Source organism: Schistocerca cancellata, chromosome 10, assembly GCF_023864275.1.
Source record: "Schistocerca cancellata isolate TAMUIC-IGC-003103 chromosome 10, iqSchCanc2.1, whole genome shotgun sequence".
Lineage (NCBI taxonomy): Eukaryota > Metazoa > Arthropoda > Insecta > Orthoptera > Acrididae > Schistocerca > Schistocerca cancellata.
The window spans coordinates 139,914,066-139,933,853 of record NC_064635.1 but is presented as its reverse complement, the minus strand read 5'-3'; the positions used below and the strand labels follow the sequence as shown (position 1 = coordinate 139,933,853).

The window sequence follows — 19,788 nt, the reverse complement described above, 5'->3', positions numbered from 1 at the left end:
GCCAGCTTGGGTTGATACCTTTCCCTCGGTACCTGGTTTGTACCAGGACGGATGGCGATAGTTTTGTCATGACCGAGCCTTTGTTTTTCGTGGACACAATTGAAGATAAGTATTGTGAACTTAAATCAATGAGTAAAATGCAGACCGATGCTTTGCTTATCGAGACATCTTCTGCTGCCCAATCTGACGCCCTGCGTGCTTGTAATCATCTCGGCGACATTCCAGTCTCCATCACACCCCATCAATCTTTGAACTCAGTACAGGGCATTATTTTCCACCGAGATCTCCTCCAAACTGATGAGGAGCTCCGTGCTAACCTCGAGTGGCGAGGGGTTTGTTTTATCCACTGTGTGCAGCGAGGCCCTCCAGACAATCGCATCGCTATGGCCGCCTTTGTCCTGGCCTTTGAGGGTAATGTCTTCCCAGAGAAGGTCAAGTTAACGGTGTATCAGTGTGATGTAAAACCTTATATTCCACCACTGATGAGATGTTTAAATGCTTAAGGTTTGGATACATGGCTTTCCGCTACACCACTGATCACCTCTGCGGTGACTGTGGGTGCCCCCTCCATGAGGGGAGTGCCTGTGCTCCCCTGCCAATGTGTGTAAATTGTAATGGACAGCATTCTCCCCGCTCACCTAAATGCCCGGTGTTTGTGAAAGAAAGGAGGATTCATGAGTACAAAATTTTAGATCGGCTCACCTACACTGAAGCTTGTCAAAAATATGACCGGCTCCATCCTGTGTCTATGACATTTATTTTTGCTCCAATTACACCCATTCCCCCTCCTACTCCCTCCTCTTCCCATCCCCATCCCATTTGCCCCATGCCTTCAGCCTCCTCCTCCTCTCCCTTCTCCCCCTCCCCCCTCCTCCTCTCCTCCTTCTCCCACTCCCCCTCTCCCACTCCCCCTCCTCCTCAGTACCCATACCCACCCCTTCGGGTGCTGCTACCCCTCCCCTGCCAGAGAAGTGCTCTCCTCCTTCGGAGGCCACCGGTACTGGAGCTCCCTCCCGGGACTCCTCTTCCCGGCACCCCCCGGAAAGGTGATCTGCTGCTCCACATCGACAGTGTGATTCCTTGCCTGCCCTCACTGAAGTCTGCCCTGCTCTTCTTTGCCAAGAGAAGAAGCAGAAATGCAGGAACAAGGTCAAGGCCCCTCTGGTACCCCCTGAGGTGCAGCCTTCCCCTCCTACAGTCAATGAACCGCACCTATATGGATATTACCCCATCCTTATCGGTGACAGATAGTGACTCGGTGGTGTGACTGACTCCAGTCCATTCACTTACACTTTGGACTCTGGCTTGAGAATCCTCCAGTGGAATTGTAATGTATATTTGTGTCACCTTCCAGAGTTGCAGCCCCTTCTTTCCTTCTACTCTGCCACTTATATTGTGCTCCAGGAGACCCATTTTGTCAATTCTTACTCACCCACCCTTCTTGGGTTCCACACTATCTGTCGGAGCCGAATTGGCACCTTGCGGGCTTCTGGTGGTGTTTGCGCCTTGGTCCGTAAGGACATTGGTAGTAAATGGGTTCCCCTCTGTACCACTCTGGAAACCGTTGCTGTCAGGGTCCATCTGGCCACTCCAATCACAATCTGTAATCTCTACCTCCCTGACAGGCCGCCCACATCTCATGCCTTCACCACTCTTCTTCAATGATCCCCTTCTCCCTTCCTGTTATTAGGGGACTTTATGCCCACAACCCTCTTTGGGGTAGTCATGCGACTATTGCCATGGGCAGGACAGTTGAAGCTGTTCTGGCAGGGCTTGACCTCTGTTTACTAAACACAGGCGCTTCCACACACTTTAGTGTGGCGCACGGCACTTTCTCAACCATTGACCTCTCCGTCTGCAGTCCTGACCTTCTTCCTTCCGTTCAGTGGGGCGTCCACGATGACTAATGAGACAGCGTCCATTATCCAATTGTTTCGACCTTCCTTCAGTGTCTCTCACTTCGTCACCCTCCCAAGTGGGCCATATCTAAAGCGGATTGGGTTGCTTTCTCCTCTGCTCCCGTCCCCCCTGTATTGCCACACGACAGTGTTTATGAATCTAGACTTTGACTGCCTCCATCCTTTCAGCAGCTGTTTCAGCAATCCCTTCTTCTTCAGGTTCCCCCCACTGGAAGATGGTCCCTTGGTAGACTCCAGAAATTGCTGCAGCTATGAAAGACTGCTGCCGTGCTCTTCAACACTCCAAGAGCCACCCTTCTACTGCTCTTCTTCTGGTCTTAAAACAACTCCATGCCTGGGCCCGCTACCTAATCAGTTTCAGAAACAGATTTGCTGGGAACGATATGTAGCTGCCATAGGTCCCCACACCCCCTCTTCACAAGTCTGGGTGAAACTCTGATGAATTTTTGGGCACTGTCCTCCCACCGGGGTTGCAGGAATTTCTGTGCATGGTGTTGTCATTACCAATCCAGACTTTGTGGCAGAAAATTTCACTCAGCACTTTGCTCAAGCTTCGGCATCGACTCAGTATCCACCCACGTTCCTTCTCCTGAAAGAGCATTCAGAACGACTGCCTTTGTCTTTTTTTGTTTCTCACTGCTTGGAGCCATATAATGCCCCATTGATTGAGTGGGAATTTGCCAGCGCCCTTGCCCTTTGTCCTGACATGGCTTCTGGATCGGAACGGATACATAACCAAATGCTCCAACACTTACCAGTGGCTGGCCGCCGTCGGATACTGTCCCTCTTCAACCGTCTGTGGGGTGAGGGGGTATTTCCTGCACAGTCGCAGGAAAGCATTGTTGTTCCGGTATTGAAGCCAGGGAAGCTGCCTCTTCAGTTGGATAGCTACAATCCAATTAGACTTGCTAACACCCTCTGCAAGCTCCTTGAAGGCATGGTGAGACGGCAGCTGTTTTGGATCCTTGAATCCCACGACCTTTTGTCATTGACTCAAAGTGGTTTTCGCTGTGGCTGCTCTACAGTGGATAACTTGGTCCACCTGGAGTCTGCTATCTGTCGGCTTTTGCCCATCAGCAACACCTCCTTGCAGTCTTCTTTGATTTGCATAAATCTTATGACACCACCTGGTGCCACAGTATCCTCACCACCCTTCAAAAATGGGGCTTCCGTGGTGCTCTGCCCGTTTTTATCTGTAACTTCCTTTCTTGTCACTCTTTTCGGGTCCAAGTTGGCTCCTCTTACAGCTCTCCCCATCGGCAAGAAAATGGCATTCCACAGGGTTCTGTACTGAGCGTCCCTCTCTTTCTCGTAGCCATTAATGGGCTGGTGACAGCTGTTGGGCTGACAGTGTCCCCCTCTTTGTATGTTGACGATTTTTGTGTCTACCTCGCCTGCTCCGTAATGGATACTGCAGAACGCCATTTACAGGGCGTAATCTGTCCGGTGCACTCATGGGCTCTCTCCCATGGCTTTCAGTTTTTGGGGGCCAAGACTTGTCATGCATTTCTGCTGTCACCGTGCAGTCCATCCCCATCCAGAATGTTCCTCGATGGCCAGCCCCTTGAGGTGGTGGACACTCATGCTTCTTGGCTCTGGTCTTCGATGCCCGGTTGACATGGCTCCCTCACCTTCGCCAGCTGAAGAGGACGTGCTGGTCCCATCTCAATGTTCTTATGTGTATGTGCAATACCACACGGGGTGCAGACCGCTCTGTTCTCCTGCGATTGTATCAAGCGTTGGTCCAGTCTCGTTTAGACTATGAAAGTCCTGTCTATGGTTCTGCGTTGCCTTCGACACTGCAGATACTAGACCCCATCCACCACTGTGGGGTCCGACTTGCGATTGGTGCCTTCCAGAGGAGGCCTGTACTTAGCCTTCTCGCAGAGACGGGGATTCCACCACTGCAAGTTTTGCGCCAGCAATGTCCGATATCTTATGCGCTCCACATTCGCTGCACCCCAAAGCACGCTAATTATGGTCTCCTTTATCCAGACACGATCACCCTGCTGCAGTCTCGGCCATGATGTGGGCTTACCACGGCTGTCCGCATGCAGTCGCTCTTTTCTGAGCTCCAGCAATTCAGGGTTCAGAAGTGATCTATACTGATGACTCCATGGTTGTTGGCTGCAGTGGTTTTGCTTACACCTATGCGCGACGCATGGAACTTCATTCCTTGCCAGATGGCAGTAGTGTTTTTACTGCTCAATTGGTAGCCATCTAGCGTGCACTGGACCATATCCGCTCCTGCTCAAGACTACCCTTCACTATCTGTAGTGACTCATTAAGCAGTTTGCACGCTATCGGCCAGTGTTTCCCTTGTCACCCATTGGTCCCTTTATCTCCTCACTCAACGTGGATGCTCGGTGGTTTTAATTTGGACCCCAGACCTTGTTGGGATTCCTGGCAGGCAACTGGCTAAATTAGCTACTACCAGGCCATCTCTTGCTATTGGCATTCCAGAAATAGACCTTCGCTTGGCATTACGACGTCAGGTTTTGGGCCTTCGGGATGCAGAATGGATCACTCTTTCTTCGCCGAACAAGCTCAGGGCAGTTAAGGATTCTACAACTCTATGCCGGTCTTCCTTACGGGCCTCTTGTATGACCTCTGTTGTCCTCTGCTGGCTCTGCATTGGCCATACTTTTTTTTTTTTACTCAGGGTTGTCTCCTGCGTCATGAGGACCCGCCTATCTGTCATTGTGGATTGATGTTGACTGTGGCTCACATCTTATTGGACTATCCCAACTTAGCCACCCTGTGATGGACTTTAAGCTTTCCAGACTCACTACCCCTGGTGTTGGCTGACAATGCCTCAGCGGTGGAACTCGTTTTTATGTTTTATTCATGATGGGGGTTTTTATGGCTTTATTTAAGGGAGGGACCTTCCACCTTATCGGTGTTGCTTCCCCCTTCATCCTGTCTGGATTGGCTTCAACTGGGCTTGGTGGTTCATCCCGGCCCTCTGCCTTCCCACTCCTTCAGTTACGGGGTCTATTATGTCTTGAGCGTCTCTCTTATCTTGTGTGCTTCTTCCTTTCCACCCCTGTGGGAATGGAAGAAACCTCAATTTTTGTTATTTGTCCCTTTATATTTTTTGTTCGTGTAGTAAATAATAGCTATTAATTTTCCTTTAGAATGTAAAATTAATAATTGAAGATTTGAGAGGCGTGGATAATATACTTTTGATCTAACTGGAAATTTAATTGATTAAACTCAGAAATAGGTTCAATTACCAGTAATTTTTTCTAAACAGTGCTACATACATTTTTTCTGAACAGAGCACAGATACTACTTTGTAAACTGGTAAGTTCTCCCCACTGATGTTTTAGGATACTCTAACAGCAACAAGCACATGAGGAATGTGAACCTCTCATTTGGGCTAATGGAATGAGTGCGAAGGTCCTCAGGAATGTGTAAACTGTACAGTGTATTATTGTATTTAGTTCTATGACTGTCCACAAGATCCACAGTTCTAAATATTTAAAAGCTACATACCTTGCTGGTATCAAATTTTCTTCTCACACAAAAGATGCTAATTTATTCTTTAAGTTATATTACAAGGTGCTCTCGAGACATCACAACACTACTCCTCCTCCTCCTTGCTTGCAGGTTCCCTAAAAACTCTCAAATTGTTTAAAGTTATGGAAACTTCTGCCTTCAGGATGCGTCTGAATTCTGAGGACCATTCTGCACAAGAAGAATTTGCCCAATTCTCTTCCAAAATAAAGTAAAACTGAACTTTGGTGATGATAACATGTTAAAACTGAAGCTAACTAGATGAAAATAGTATTTCATTTTGTAGGGTCTTTGTGCTATCTTTCAGCTGTTCTTCTCGTGTCTTTTTAAAATTAATTTGTTTAATGTTCCCTCACAGTCATTACCAAAATAGTGGATTTTTTTAGCATTCTTCAATATTCTTTTAGATTAATTATAATGGGATGTACAGTGCACTGGTATCGCTGTGCTGTGTCCCTGGATAGTGAAAGAATAATTTTCACTTGAGCCCACAGATATTCTGCCAACATTTAAATCGGATAATTTTTTAAGAGTCTTACAACATTTTGATTCCTTCCTATCCAGTCAACACTTACAACAAATTGTCTGGTTCAGATTCATTGATAATATTTTCACGACTTGGGCTCGTGATGGGAAAATCCTTGCTTGTATCTCCACTTCCTCAACATCTGCTCTGAAATCCACTTCACCCGGTCCTTCTCAGCTTACCAAGTCTTTTCTTATATGTCAGTCTCAACCTCTTCTGTTCATATCGAGTGGACCAACCACCAACTATATCTAACTTTGTAAACTGTCAGCCATTCCATCTCAAAAAGTGTGTTCCTTGCAGTCTTACTGCATCTGCAAAGGAAAACAGGAGTTGGCTAAATGTAAAGATTACCTTACATACGTTAAGCAAACAGGTCCAGAGGATCATGCACGGCTACGAGTCTCTTCTTCCATTGGAATCTGTTTTGTGCCTTCTGTCACCAGTCACCTTCTGTGATCTGCAGCAAGTCCTTGTACATTCAATTCCTCCACCTTTTCTTTGGTCTTTCTAGTGGTTTTCTTTCACATGAAGTAAAATCCACGGATTTCAAAGGCCTTCGGTATTTACCCATCTGAGTGACATGTCCTGCCAATACTAGCTGCTTGCTTCTCATCAGGTCTGCAATGTTTGGTCTGTTACAGATTTCAGCCACCTCACAATTATGTTGGATCTTCCATTCTCCAATGATCTTATCTTCTGCCAGACCATAGAGCTCTCGTAAGACTTTTTACTGGAAAATGAGAAGATTATTTAAGTCTTTTTTTCTGCATACTCCATGTTTCACGACTCTACAGACCTAGATGCTATGTCAGTGTTTTGCACAGGTGGAATTTGAAATTCCTTTAGAGACTACATGATTTAAAAAGCTGACACAGACTTAAGTATGATCAGTTTGCAACTCTGATCCTCGCTCTGATTTCTGCCTCACACAATGTGTCATTCGTTTTTTTGAACACCAGGTCGAACAATATCGGTGACACACCATTTTTTTGTCTGAACTCTGTTTTTATGTAAAAGCTCTCCTTTTATGTAAAAGCTCTCCTTGACTTGTTTCACAAGCTTCATTTTCCCATTGGAATCAGTGAGAAAGGCTCGAACTAGGCAGATGAGTTTCTTGGGCATTGCTAATTTGGTTAGGCAATTCATAAGGCTCTCTCAGTGGATGCAGTATACCTGTTTGTAAAATCCCTGAATAGCACATGTAGGTCTTTGCCCCATTCCCACATGTTTTTGGTAAGCCGTTGCAGCACATAGATGTTGACATATGAACAGCCCTTTCTGAAACCATTTGATACTCACCAGTCACTGCTTCTGCAAATGGCTGGATTCTATCCAGAATACAGTTAGAAAAGATCTTACGAGAGGCACCCTCTGTAGTAGCTGCAATCCTTTTTCTCATCTTTCTTGTATACAGAGCAGACGACTGTTGTCTTCCAATCTTCTGGGATCTCCTCCAAAATCCAGATCCTCTTGATTAACTGTATTTTCTTCTGGAGTCTCTCTCCTTCAGCTTGAATGACATCTGCCTGGACTCCATCTTCTCCTGGACTTTAATTCTCTTCTGGAGTCTCTTCATTATCTGAATCTTCATTTCCTCCACTGTAGGTGACCTTAATTTTCTCCAGCAATTTAAATCTACAATGTCAGGATGTTGAAATTCAAGCACATCTTCAGGATCATCACAGTTGAGGAGCTCCCTGAAGTATTGTTTCCATCTCACAGCAGTATTGAACTCATTGGTGAATGTGGTCCCGTTATTGTCCTTGATGAATTTTTGGCAACTCTGGTATCTATTCTTGAAGAAGGTGACTTTACAAGACATCTTTCGCACCTCTTTCCCCAAGAAATCTTGTTGAGCCTCCTCATTCCTTTGATGCACATTCTCTTTGCTCTCGTCAGGATTGCTCAGTTATTTCTCAATATTTCTTTGAACTGTGCTTTGCCTCGAGCAATATGTGCAACTTGTAGCAAGCCTTCCTCGGCTTCTCTTCTCTTCGCAATGCCTTAATGCATTCATCTCCAACCCAAATCTTGTTGCTCCTGATTTACTGGTTGAGGACTGCATTTGCCATCTCTTCCTGCAGACTTTCAAAGCTTTCTCTACAGCTGTCAAGGTTCATTTCCCCATTCTGAAAAATGTGAAAAGGTGAAGGACAAGGAATGGGAAAATAGAGCATTCTGAGATACACTTCGTCTGGTTCTTCGACCGAGACCTGTCCGGCTCGGGAGACCCTCCCAGTAGCTATGCTACCGCCTAGCTCTTAGTGTCACACGAACATACATGCAAACCTCTCGACCCACACTAATAGTACTGTTTTAAGACAGTCTCTCCTAGAGAGGTACTGATAAGCATACCAGAGGTTTTATTGACAGGCTTCTCTCCAGCTCATCCACAATCAGATATCCACTGCGGCCTCCTCTAGTGACACCAGTAAATGTGTTAACTGACCACTGACCAGCACTCCTCTGATCACCCAGTGTCTCCTTGGCTTTGAAGAGCTCAATCCATCCTCCCCAGGGGTTCAGCTCTGAGATGAGTGACATCCTGCATGCATCACCCAAAGCTGTGTTCTGCAGCCCACCAAACTTACAGAATATCCTTGTTCATCCTGCTCGCAACCCTGCTCCCGACCCTGCACCCCATGAGTCATTCCCTCATAATCGACCAAGGTGCAGTACTGTCCCAAAGACTACCTGTGACCTCCTACCATAGCTAGTCACTGGCTTTTCCTACCATGTAAAAGGTGCGGCTATATTGAAAAGAGCCACATTATATATTAACTGTGCAGCAATTACTGTGCAAATTGTTTCTGTACAAATTGTAGATCATGTTTCGCTTCGCTTCTTATGTTTAATCCCTGCTGCCTTAAGAATGTCAGACTGTTTATTCCAGATGGAATTGTTTCAAAATTGCTTGAAATCTGTAAACACTATATTGTATATTTGCTTTTCTCCAATAGTCGAGTCATTGCTTCAGGTGTTGTGTGCTGTCCTTAGGTTAGTTAGGTTTAAGTAGTTCTAAGTTATAGGGGACTGATGACCATAGATGTTAAGTCCCATAGTGCTCAGAGCCATTTGAACCATTGCTTCAGGTCTTCCTACATTTCTGTAGAATTTTCAGATGTCAATTGAGTGCTGACTCCCCACATTTGACTGTTTTAGAGTTGTGAATTTGACTGAGTAGTGTAGAAGGATTTACCTGTACACATCATCAGCACATAAAGCCGTATTGTGCTCTTCTCCGCAGGAGTATAGTTCCGCTGCTACTTATGTGTGCCGACGTGCTAGAGAACCTCGAGCTGATAACCCACCATGAGATCAGCGTCGAGGAGGCCACAAAAACTCTCAACGCCCTGGGGAAACTCCACAACCTGCGGCGTCTCCACTTCGGTGCCACTAATCGGGAAGTCCAACACTTGGTTCCTGCTGTGTTTGAGTGAGTTACACCAGATTAAATATCATACTTTCCTTTAAAGTGGAGCTCATCCATGCCCACAATTACACAGTGACCATTACAAAAAGATCTGTTAGTTCTGCCATGCACAGTGTTAGTATACCACTATAGGGCCATATCATCCAGTTGTCTAATTATCTGCATGTCTAGAATTGACTGTCCATTAATGTGGTCCCATCTAGGAGATTGTGGACTCAGAGATTGAGGCCAAAGGGAAGAAAGCGCTGCAGCATTCGCTTTGGTGAAAATACCTCTGTGAGAGACCAGACAGTGAGCAGGGCAAGTAGTGGAACTAAAGTTACGTGCCACTCACAACAACTTGTACTGTGTACTAGTGTACATCAGTAATTGGATCTTCGGCACGTTGCCACAGTCATCTGCACCTGTGAAGGCTCTCTTTTCTGTAAAAACCTGTCATCGTTGGAGTGACTAGTCTAGTTATAAAATTTGCTTCTTATTGTATTAGTGTGTAGGGGCTGTTCGAATGGCTGTGCAGGGGACTACCCAAGAGTTCAATGCTGCACTGTGTCGAGCATCTGCAGTATGCAGTTCTCTCCCTCCTCCCTGCTCTCTGCTCCCTCCCTCCTCCCTCCTCCCTCCACCAGTCCCTCTCCCTCTACCTCTCCCTCCCTCCCTCCCTCCCTCCCTCCCTCCCTCCCTCCCTCCCTCCCTCCCCTTCCAGTTCAACTTTGGAAACTGACATCACAGCGGTACGCCGTGTGTGGCTGCTGTGCTCCACACAGTCACATCTGCAGTGCACTAGTTCCCACAAGACTTTGCCTTCCTGCTGCACTTGTTTTGTCCTCAGCAGTGGTCTTCATGCTACTACTGTGGGAAGAAAGGACGTATTGTGGCTCAGGCTCCATCTTTGACCTCTCAGTCTACTAACACCGTCTGCCCTTCAAGTGACAATCTGGCGACTGCTTCTAACAAACTATTCATTAGTGTGTGTGTATATATTAATGAGACACCCATACGGTTGCAAGTGATACAGGCGCTGCTGCATCACTTACAAAATCTAATGCATATCTGTGCCTCGGCTCCCCACCATTTTCTCCTGCCTCGAGTCTTCTTGTCATTTATAACAGGCAACAAATCTCTATACTCGTACAGTCGATAGGAGAGGCAGCATACGAGGCCCTGATCCTCTCATTGACTTTCCTTATATTGGACAGTGCTTTTACTGCAAATCTTTTTGACTCAGCTGCTCTTCTGGAGTTTGGGTTTATGGTCATAGATTTGGTTAACTTAGTTTCTGACCTGGTGCCCTCTCAAGAACTGGGTGAACTTTGCAAGCAAGTTTCAGACACTTTTCCACCTGGGAAAGGCAAGGACAAACATTACTCTTAACCCCAAAGCACAACCTCAGTTCTTCATAGCCAGGCCATTGCCACATGTGCTTTGTGACCAAGTAAAGGAGGAACTCGACAGGTTCACTGCTTTGGATGTAATTGAATCTGTATTGTCTAGCCAGTGCACTATGCTGTTAGTGGTTATTAAGAAACTGATTGGCAAGCTGTGTCTTTGCAGCAGTTTCGAGAGGACAATTAATGCACACTTTATCGTCAACACGTACCTCATCCTGTGTCCATAAGAACTCATTGAAAAACTGGTGGGGGACAGTATTTTTCCATATTTGATATGTCAGAGGCATATTTCTAACTACCTACAGCAGATTATTTTTGGGATCTTGAGTGATATGGCCTTTTTTTCTACTTTATTTGGACCAACTCACAAAACATGTCTCTTTTTGTATAGACTATCTAGCTGAAATTGTAGTCATGAGTCCCATCACCAAGGAACACTTATGGAACCTTTGGCTTCTGTTTCAGACAAGGCGTGATGCGAGTCTCAAGTGCAAACTGAATAAATCACATTTCTTTCAGAGATCTATATGCATCATTTGCTTTCAGGAGATCCAACTGACAGTCACGTCGAGGTTATAGAGGCCCTCCCTTGACCTGCTTATATCAAGGAGCTACACGCAGTTTTACGCAATGTTGCTTATTACCACAAATTCATTACACAGGCAGCTATTACGGCATATCCTCTAAAGCAGTTGCCCAAAAATAGCACATTGATTCTTTGGATGCCAGCATGTGAACTAGCCTTCAACAGTTTGAAAGACAGTCATCATTTGGACTTGTGCTTGGCCACATTTCAGCTGGGCTGACAGTTTGTTGTGGCTACAGATGCATCTCGGTAAGGCTAGTGGGCTACACTGGTCCTTTGGAATCTCAATTCCTATCAGCCAATACTACTTGTCTTAGACACTCAACACGGTGCAGAAGAATTATTCTCAGATTGAACAGGAAGCACTTGACATTATTTACTCAATCAGAAAGTTTCATGTGTTTCTACATGGTGTGAAGTTTCACCTGGTCACGGATCACATGTCCTTAGTCTCTCTCTTTAGCTGCACGGTGCATCTGCCAGTCAAGATGGCACACAGGTTTCAAAAGCAGGCCAGTTCCTCAGCTGTTACCAGTGTGACATTCAGTTTTGCCTGATGGCTCAACTGTCCAACCCAGATGGACTCTCATGTTTCCCAATGGGACCTGACCCCCAGCTTTGACTGGGAAGAAATCCTCCATTTTTACCTCAACAAAGAAGCTCAGCAGACCATAGACGGGTTCCCTATTATGAGCTCATGCGGTCAGCTTAGCTCTCATTCTCTGCCAGGTGAGGCAACATATCCACAGAGGGTGACCGGGTGGCCTCTGGCTCGAGCCTCAAACCCTGTCTGTAGTTATTTTCTTCTATGCCACAGACTGACTCTTGTTGACAACAGAAGACACAGTGCTGCGGGCAGTGATTTTGACGTTCCTTCCAGCAGAACAATCTGCACATCCTGCACTGTGGCCACGAGGGGGCGGGGGGGGGGGGGGGGGGGGGGGGGGGGGGGGGGCATCGGGGACGAAGATGCTGACTCATTTCCACGTTGCTTGCTGTGGGCAATCGTGGGATTGAACATTTACTTTCTGTTTGTCCCCAGTGTTCAGACCACCAACCTACTCTGCAGCAATGTTACACACCATGAGCAGCACATATATAGCCTGAGGAATGTGTTCACCTGGATTTTCTCCTATCTGCACATATCTGTATATCCCATAGTGTAATATCCCAACCCCCACTGCTAAATGTCACAAACAACTTTCATCTTCATAGAAGCTTGGGAGTGGGAGGCGCCGTCCTAAAAATGTCATGTCAAACTTCAATACAGTACAATGGAAATTTTGCAATGCTGCATTTATTTTGCCACAAAACCGTATAAACAGGTTATGGTAAAGTAGACACAAGGTAAAAAATACAGAATGTAAACAACTGCAACACAGATAAGAATAGATAAAAATGTTCTTGACTTTTTCCAACTTAACGGATCTGCATACACATTCTGATAACTGATTAATGTGCTCAGTGCGGGGTGTGACTACCACTGGCACCAGTACAGGCACGATGACGATGGGGCAAGCTGCGAATGATGTCATCGATCTCGTGTCGAAGGAGTAATGCATGCAAGTATCGGAGAGTGGTCAGTGGACGTTGACGTGATGCAACCCCTCTGACCATGCATCCCAGACATGCTCCATGAGATTCAAATCAGGAGAGCAAGCAGGTCACGCCATGAGTGCAATATCTTCTTTTTCCAAGAGAACAACCACCCACGATGTACGACGTTGAGCGTTATCGTCTGTCAGCACCAAGTCCGGGCCCACAGCATCTCACAACAACCGCGCATGAGGTCCCGAGATCTCTTGACAATACCTGATGGCAGTTAAAACTTGCCAATTCACCCGTACAATTTCGTGAAGAGGTGTTAGTGTGGCTAACATAATCCCTGCCCGCACCATTAGGGATCCTCTGCGATATCAGTCTCTTTTCACAGTGTTTCTGACCCGAAATTGAGTTCCACGTTGCCTCCAGATGCAAATCCATTGTGACTCACACTCCAGACCAAATCGGGACTCATCTGTGAAAAAAAACATCGGCCCAGTGTTTGACCATTCAGGTGGCACGCTGACAATTGCACTCTAGACGTTCCCATCTGTGAGGTACACGTACGACTGGTCGCCAACAGTAGAGGCCACTCTGCTGAAACCTTCTGTACACCGTCGGCCTCGATACAACACGTCCAGTGGATGCTGTGGGGTCAGATGTCAGTTGCTGTGCAGTACTAAGCCAAATAACAATTCTCTCTTTCTGATGTCACAAATGGTAGCCCCTGACCTGGTGTTCGGGATATGGTTTTGGTCTCTCTAGACTGTTTCCACACCTGAGAAATAACGGAACAATTCACATTAAGCCTTTTCCACTGTCCTGCTTCCATTCTTCCTACGACTCTCCACCACAGAGAGTCTGGTAGGTGTCTTCTCTGTGCCGCAGTGCACTGTCTTTGACTGTGCACACAGCATCTGTGGATGTGGGACTACCTGGAGAATACTATCCTGCTCGATAGGTGCCCTGGCCTCATTGTTGGTGTGGTTTTCCGTTGGCTGGAATGCCATATTCTGTACACAACACAATTGTACAGATGTCTCTTGACAGTTTGTACAATTACATCGTGAATTAGACACAGAACAGAGAAACAGGTTTTTTGCTTTAATTTTGGACACCGAATAATAGTCCTCTCAAACAAATACGTGCAAGGAGCAAAAATGTTAAAGTTTTGGCAGTACAGACAGATCAAAGTCCAAGTTGGAAAACCCACTGCCTGGAATTACTGAAGCACCTTTTGTTCAGCATATGTTAGCATATGTGTGATAACTGCTATAGATGATTTAAAAATAAAGAAATGTATTTATGTAGTTATGTTCACCAGTGAGTTCTGGAACCTTTCTTTTGGGCAGAGGGGCTAGGTTCAACTTAAGGGGATACTGGTTCCAGAAAACAAAATTGTATTGCAATAATTATAACAGGTGTTTTTTCTAGGACATCCTGCTGAGATTCTTTTCATAGAACTTAGTATTTGAAAGCTATTTCACAAGTAGATACATTCAGTAGTGTCCTTAGTTATTACTAATACCTCTCTTTTCTCACAAAAAGAGGGGGAAAATAAGAATTTGCTATCAGGACTATAAACAATCTCTAGATTTAGATTAGTGCAGGAAGTAGTCAGGTTGGTGGCAGCACAGGTATTCAACAACTTGCTGGAGTTTCAGACTGAAGTAAAGAACATTCTGTTGGGTAACCCCTCCTAGTGCATTGGAAATATCTTCACAGAAACACTTAAAATTGAGGGTTAGCTTACTTTATAATCAAAATTAGCACTGTAATACAATAATGTTTTGTGGTAACGACTTAAGTGATATTAACACACATAATTAAAATGTACATGTTTGAGTACTTTTCACACCCCAGAGCTGCCTCTGTACAAGATCTGTGGAATATAACTACTGTACAGTAATGTGTTGTGATGTAATAAACATTTTAATGCTTTTTCAAACCTGCCTGTTTCAGTCCACAACAAAAAAATTACTCTTCCCATTGTTCAGCTGTTCCCCAGAGCCCTTTGAAGCACGATGTTCAGACTTGGTGTACAGGAGAGACACTTTCCTGGTAAAAGGAGTTTGTTTTCTCACAGTTGAGGTGTGGCTAACAAGGGTAGTGTGAATCGTAAGGGTGTTTCGTGAAAAGTTACCGGTGGAGCTTATGTCGCTACGGCGATGTCAAGAGTATCAGCTGTCGACTGTTCCCTCGCCACGGCTGGACTGTGTATCATGTAGTGGCAATATCGGACCCACCGTACAGATTCGGTTAGGACCTGGAGGGAAGTTTATCTAAACAAAAAGTTTCCTATCGTCTGTGATTCGAAATAGCCCTAGCCAAAGTAGACAATGTAGCTTATCCTACAGTATCCAAATATGGCTGCATTTTTCCATATTAATTTCAATTTTTGTTTCCTAACAAGGTCTGTTTGTAGTTCAAATCCTTGTCCGGCTATTCAGATTCAGGTTTTCCACAATTTTCTTAAATCACTCCAGGCAAATCCCGAGAGGGTCCCTTTGAATGGGCACGGTCTACTTCTTTTCCCATCCTTGAAGCAATCTGAGCTTGTGTTCCGTTTTTAATAACATTGATGTCAACAGGACATTAAACCCTGGTTTTATGTATACAAACTGAAGCGACAAGTGAAAATTTGTACCAAGGCTGGGAATTGAACTCGAGTCTCCTGCTTACTAGGCAGATGCGTTAGCCACTAAGCCATCTTGGCACAGCAGTTCGCACAACTGCACAGATTACCCTGGCTCACCTCTCCTCGATCCAAATTATCGTTGCCGCTCCATACTACTTTTAATTCTCCCCCTTAAACGTGAACAGAACTACAGAATTACTGAGGCTCCATGTTTTGGAATACCACCTCAGCATCAAACGTAAATGGAGGATCCAGCCTGAAATGCAGGTGCAAGTACTAATGCAAATGACAGGGCACAGTTTCAGAGACCTCGCTGGTCTCATACAGATACGATTTTTTTGTGTATATATACTGAAGCAGCGAGTGAAAATTTGTATCAAGGCTGGGAATCGAACCCGGATCTCCTGCTTACTAAGCAGTTGTCAGACTGGGGCAGCAATGAGCAGTCACATTTTTTTTTTTGGGTGGGGGGGGGGGGGGGGGGTCATGCCGGGCTAATCTGTGCAGTTGTGTGAACCACTGCGCCAGGAGGGTTTAGTGGCCAATGGACCTGTATAGTAAGAAGACCTGGGTTTGACTCCCAGCCTCAGTACACATTGTCACTTGCTGCTTCAGTCTACATACATAAAATCATATTTTTCTGAGGCCAGTAAAGACTCGGAAATAGTTTCATTTCATTTAAACCCTAGTCTTCATTCTTCCCTTCTTTATCTCGGAAATACTAATATTTTTCAGTTTCAGACAAGTCAAAAGGCATGTTTGAACTGTGAGATATCATTAATGACTGTACTCTAAATGAAACACACTGTGGAAATTCCTTTGTGTGGAGCTGCTTAACAAGTCAGGATGGAGTCGACACACAGATAAAATAAGCAAGAAACTCAGTTCAGTGTGCTTTGCCCTTAGAAGTCACTTCTTTGTGTTGACCTAAAGACAAGAGTGTTGGTTTGTTTTGCATGGTTTCACTCCCTATCTTCTATAGCAGTTCACATAAAGTGAAGTAATTGTTTGTTCAACAGAAGTAATCAGTATGGATATTGTGTAAAGTAGATAATTGAGCAACTTGTAGGAGAGTTTCTAAGGATCTGGAAATTCTTACATTCAGTTCCCAATACATTTACTCCTGTACGCTTTTAGTTGTTGTGTCAAGATATTTGAGAAGTTTCTATCTAAAGTAAAGCAATAAATTGGGAATTCCTACTAATTGGAAAGAAAATTAAAAACATACCAATCTCTTGTGAAATGCACACAAGGAGAAAATCAAAGAAATGAGAGCCTTTATATGGAGATTCAGCAACATTCATTTTTTGCAGTTTGTGCATGAAACAGGAAGGGAGGAAGAGAGATTGGTGGCAGATACCTCTGCCATACAATGTGTAGTGGATTGAGGAGTATAATTGGACCCTGCAAGAAAAAAGAACTGTGTTCAGTGGCACGAGTTTATAATACGTGGGTATGTTCCCTGATGTATAGACACACGTACTGTCATTTTATTCCTTCTGTGGCTTTGGCACATTCCATCCCCCACCAATTCTGTGAAGAACTTCCTAATGTCTTGTCGTATCAGTTTACTTAAGTGTTGAGTGTACGACAAACAATTAAAGGGAAAAATCACAACACTATGTTGTGAAAGCAACTCACATAAAATTCAATCATATAAATGTATCACCAACTTCTGAAATTAAGAAAATTGTGTATTCCCTCAAAAATAAAAGCTCGTCTGGTTTTGATGGTGTTTCCAGTAGCGTACTAATGATTTAATCACATACAATAAGTTCTGCCTTCTCTGAAATATGTTATCCATCACTAGCTCAAGAATTTCCAGAGAGAGTTTTAAAGAGGGGTTTAACAACGGCATATTTCAAAGACGATAAGACATAACATCAGTAACAATTGACCAGTTTCAGTACTGATATTTTCTAAACTTTTTGACAAGTTGATTTATTATAGAATAATCTCTCGTGTAAGCTCCAATAATATCTTCAGTAAATCACAGTTTGGATTTCAAAAGAGTTAATCTACTGAGAATGCCATTTACATGTTCACTCAGCAAAATTTACAAACGTTAAATAAGAGAACAGTGCCAGTTGGTATTTAGTACAACCAAAATAAGGCATTCGAGTTTGTGAATTACAGTACTGTCTTAGATAAACAGAACTTTTATTTAATTGATGGTATAGCCAAGCAATGGATAATGTCAGATCTAACCAAAAGAATCAACCATTTTAGTCTGGGGACATTGTTCTGATTGGGGAGAATCGCATATGGGTGTCCTCGAGGCTCAATATTAGGTCTGCTATTATTCCTCATATGTGTAAGTGATCTTCCGTCTAATGTACATCAAACAGAAATAGTAATTTCTGCTAATGACTCTACTGCTGTAATCACTCCAAGCATACATATAGCACCAGAAGAATGCTAAACAAGGTTCTTAAAAGTATCACTGAGTGGTTTTCTGTGATGGTATCACCTTGAATCAAAAAAATTCATTCAGTTTTGCACATCTTGGGGTTGCTACACCAACGGTAAGTGTAACATAATTAGGGAATAATAAATAGATTGGACGGTTCAAAATTTGTAGCTATCCATGTTGATAAAAATTTAAATTGGTAAAAGCATATTTTGGAACTCCCGAAACAACTTAAATCAGCCACATTTGCACTTAGAATCATCACATATCTTGGGGAGAGACAGCTCTGTAAGTGGATATATTTTGCGTATTTTCATTCAAGAATTTAATATGGAATAATGTTGTGGGGTAATTCATCTATAAGAAAAGGAAGTCTTCATTACTGAAAAACATACTATAAGAATAATACATGGTGCTCACTCATGATTGTCTTGTAGACATCTGTTTAAGAAGTTGGGCATTCTGACTAGTGCTTCACAGTATATTTATTCCCTCACGCAGTTTGTTTTGAAAAATCCAGTGCTACTCAAAACGATAAAAGGAAAAATGAAATTCATTACTCCTCATTAAGGTTGTCTTTAGCACAAAAAGAAATGCCCAATGCTACAACTAAAATTTTGGTAACTTACCCAGTGTTATAAAATGTCTGACTGACAAAAAGAAAAATTTGAAAACAAAAGAAAGTTTCTCATCGATAGCTCCTTCTCTCTCATTAAAAAAAATTCTGTTGTTGTGATGTGTAAAAGGTAGTGGGCAGGAATTACTAACTCACATATGTATATTTAAAAGTGATTGTAAGTACAATTATAAATGTTCAGGATGAGCCATATTTACAACCTATCTTGCAACGTGAACGAAAAATGACTCATTCCACTTTACAGTTTATGGTGCAGTTGAATTGTGGAACATGAAACTAACTAACTTGATTTTCAACACTTCCTATAGCATCACAGCTCAGCTGGATTCTCATCCTTTCCATAGAAAATACACCTACTGCTTGTAAAATTTGAATTAGTTAAATCTTAATTTCTTTGTTTTCTGACCCTCCTGTTCCAGGAAGCTCCGCTCCTTATTGAGGACTGCAGAACACAACAAATGAATAAATGAGTTTCATATGACTGAGTATGAGTGTTTCATATATACTGGAAAAGAAGTCATTTCATGTCATAAAATTTTAATTAGTGTCTAACTAGGTATACTGGCAATAAACAACAGTGTATCGAGGTAGGACTTCCTTGTATCGGTGTAGGAATTCCTTACCAGCACAAAAAAAGAATGTTTTACCATGTTACGTACCAGGAGGCACAGGCCTGTCAGCATACATAAACTTATGATGTAGTTGTACACCTCCAACTATTCCCCACGAGGCACATTACAGTGTGTGGTGGAGGGAACTGTCATTTCACCTCGTACCTATTCTGCTTGCAAACGGTGCACAGGGCATGTAATATAATACCTCGTGCGAGGTCTAAATTCTCTTTATTTTCCAGTCACAATTATTTTACAAGCTGTGTGTGAGGAGGAAGCAATATCTAGCTTTTCACTTCATGGAACAAATTTTCTCAAAATATTAACTGTAAGCTTCTGCACAGAGGAGAATGCCTCCTGTAACATCTGCCACTGGAATTCATAGGATTTCTGTTACAGTGTTGCACATACTATATAATGAACAGAGAAGACTGGCTGGTCTTTGCTGGATTTTCTCTATTTGCTCTTTTAAGGGGGGACATATGCGAAGTTCCAGTACTTTGAAAAAATCTGAAGTTCTCAAGGCAATGTAACTAAATTTGGCACAGTTGTTAAAGAATGTCATACGGATACACA

General features: G+C 43.8%; 1 protein-coding gene across 6 annotated transcripts in view; it reads left to right on the top strand.

Moving 5' to 3' along the window:
* The window catches only part of LOC126106388 (F-box/LRR-repeat protein 17-like), a 71,055-nt gene that overhangs the window by 31,317 nt on the left and 19,950 nt on the right, over positions 1–19,788 (top strand). For 5 of the 6 annotated variants that reach the window (XM_049912656.1, XM_049912658.1, XM_049912655.1 and 2 more), the window contains exon 5: positions 9,215–9,403. The exons of the other annotated variant lie outside the window; for it this stretch is intronic. In XM_049912656.1, the coding sequence (XP_049768613.1) occupies positions 9,215–9,403 (189 nt within the window). The remainder of the gene's footprint in view (positions 1–9,214; positions 9,404–19,788) is intronic. 6 annotated transcript variants of the gene reach the window in all.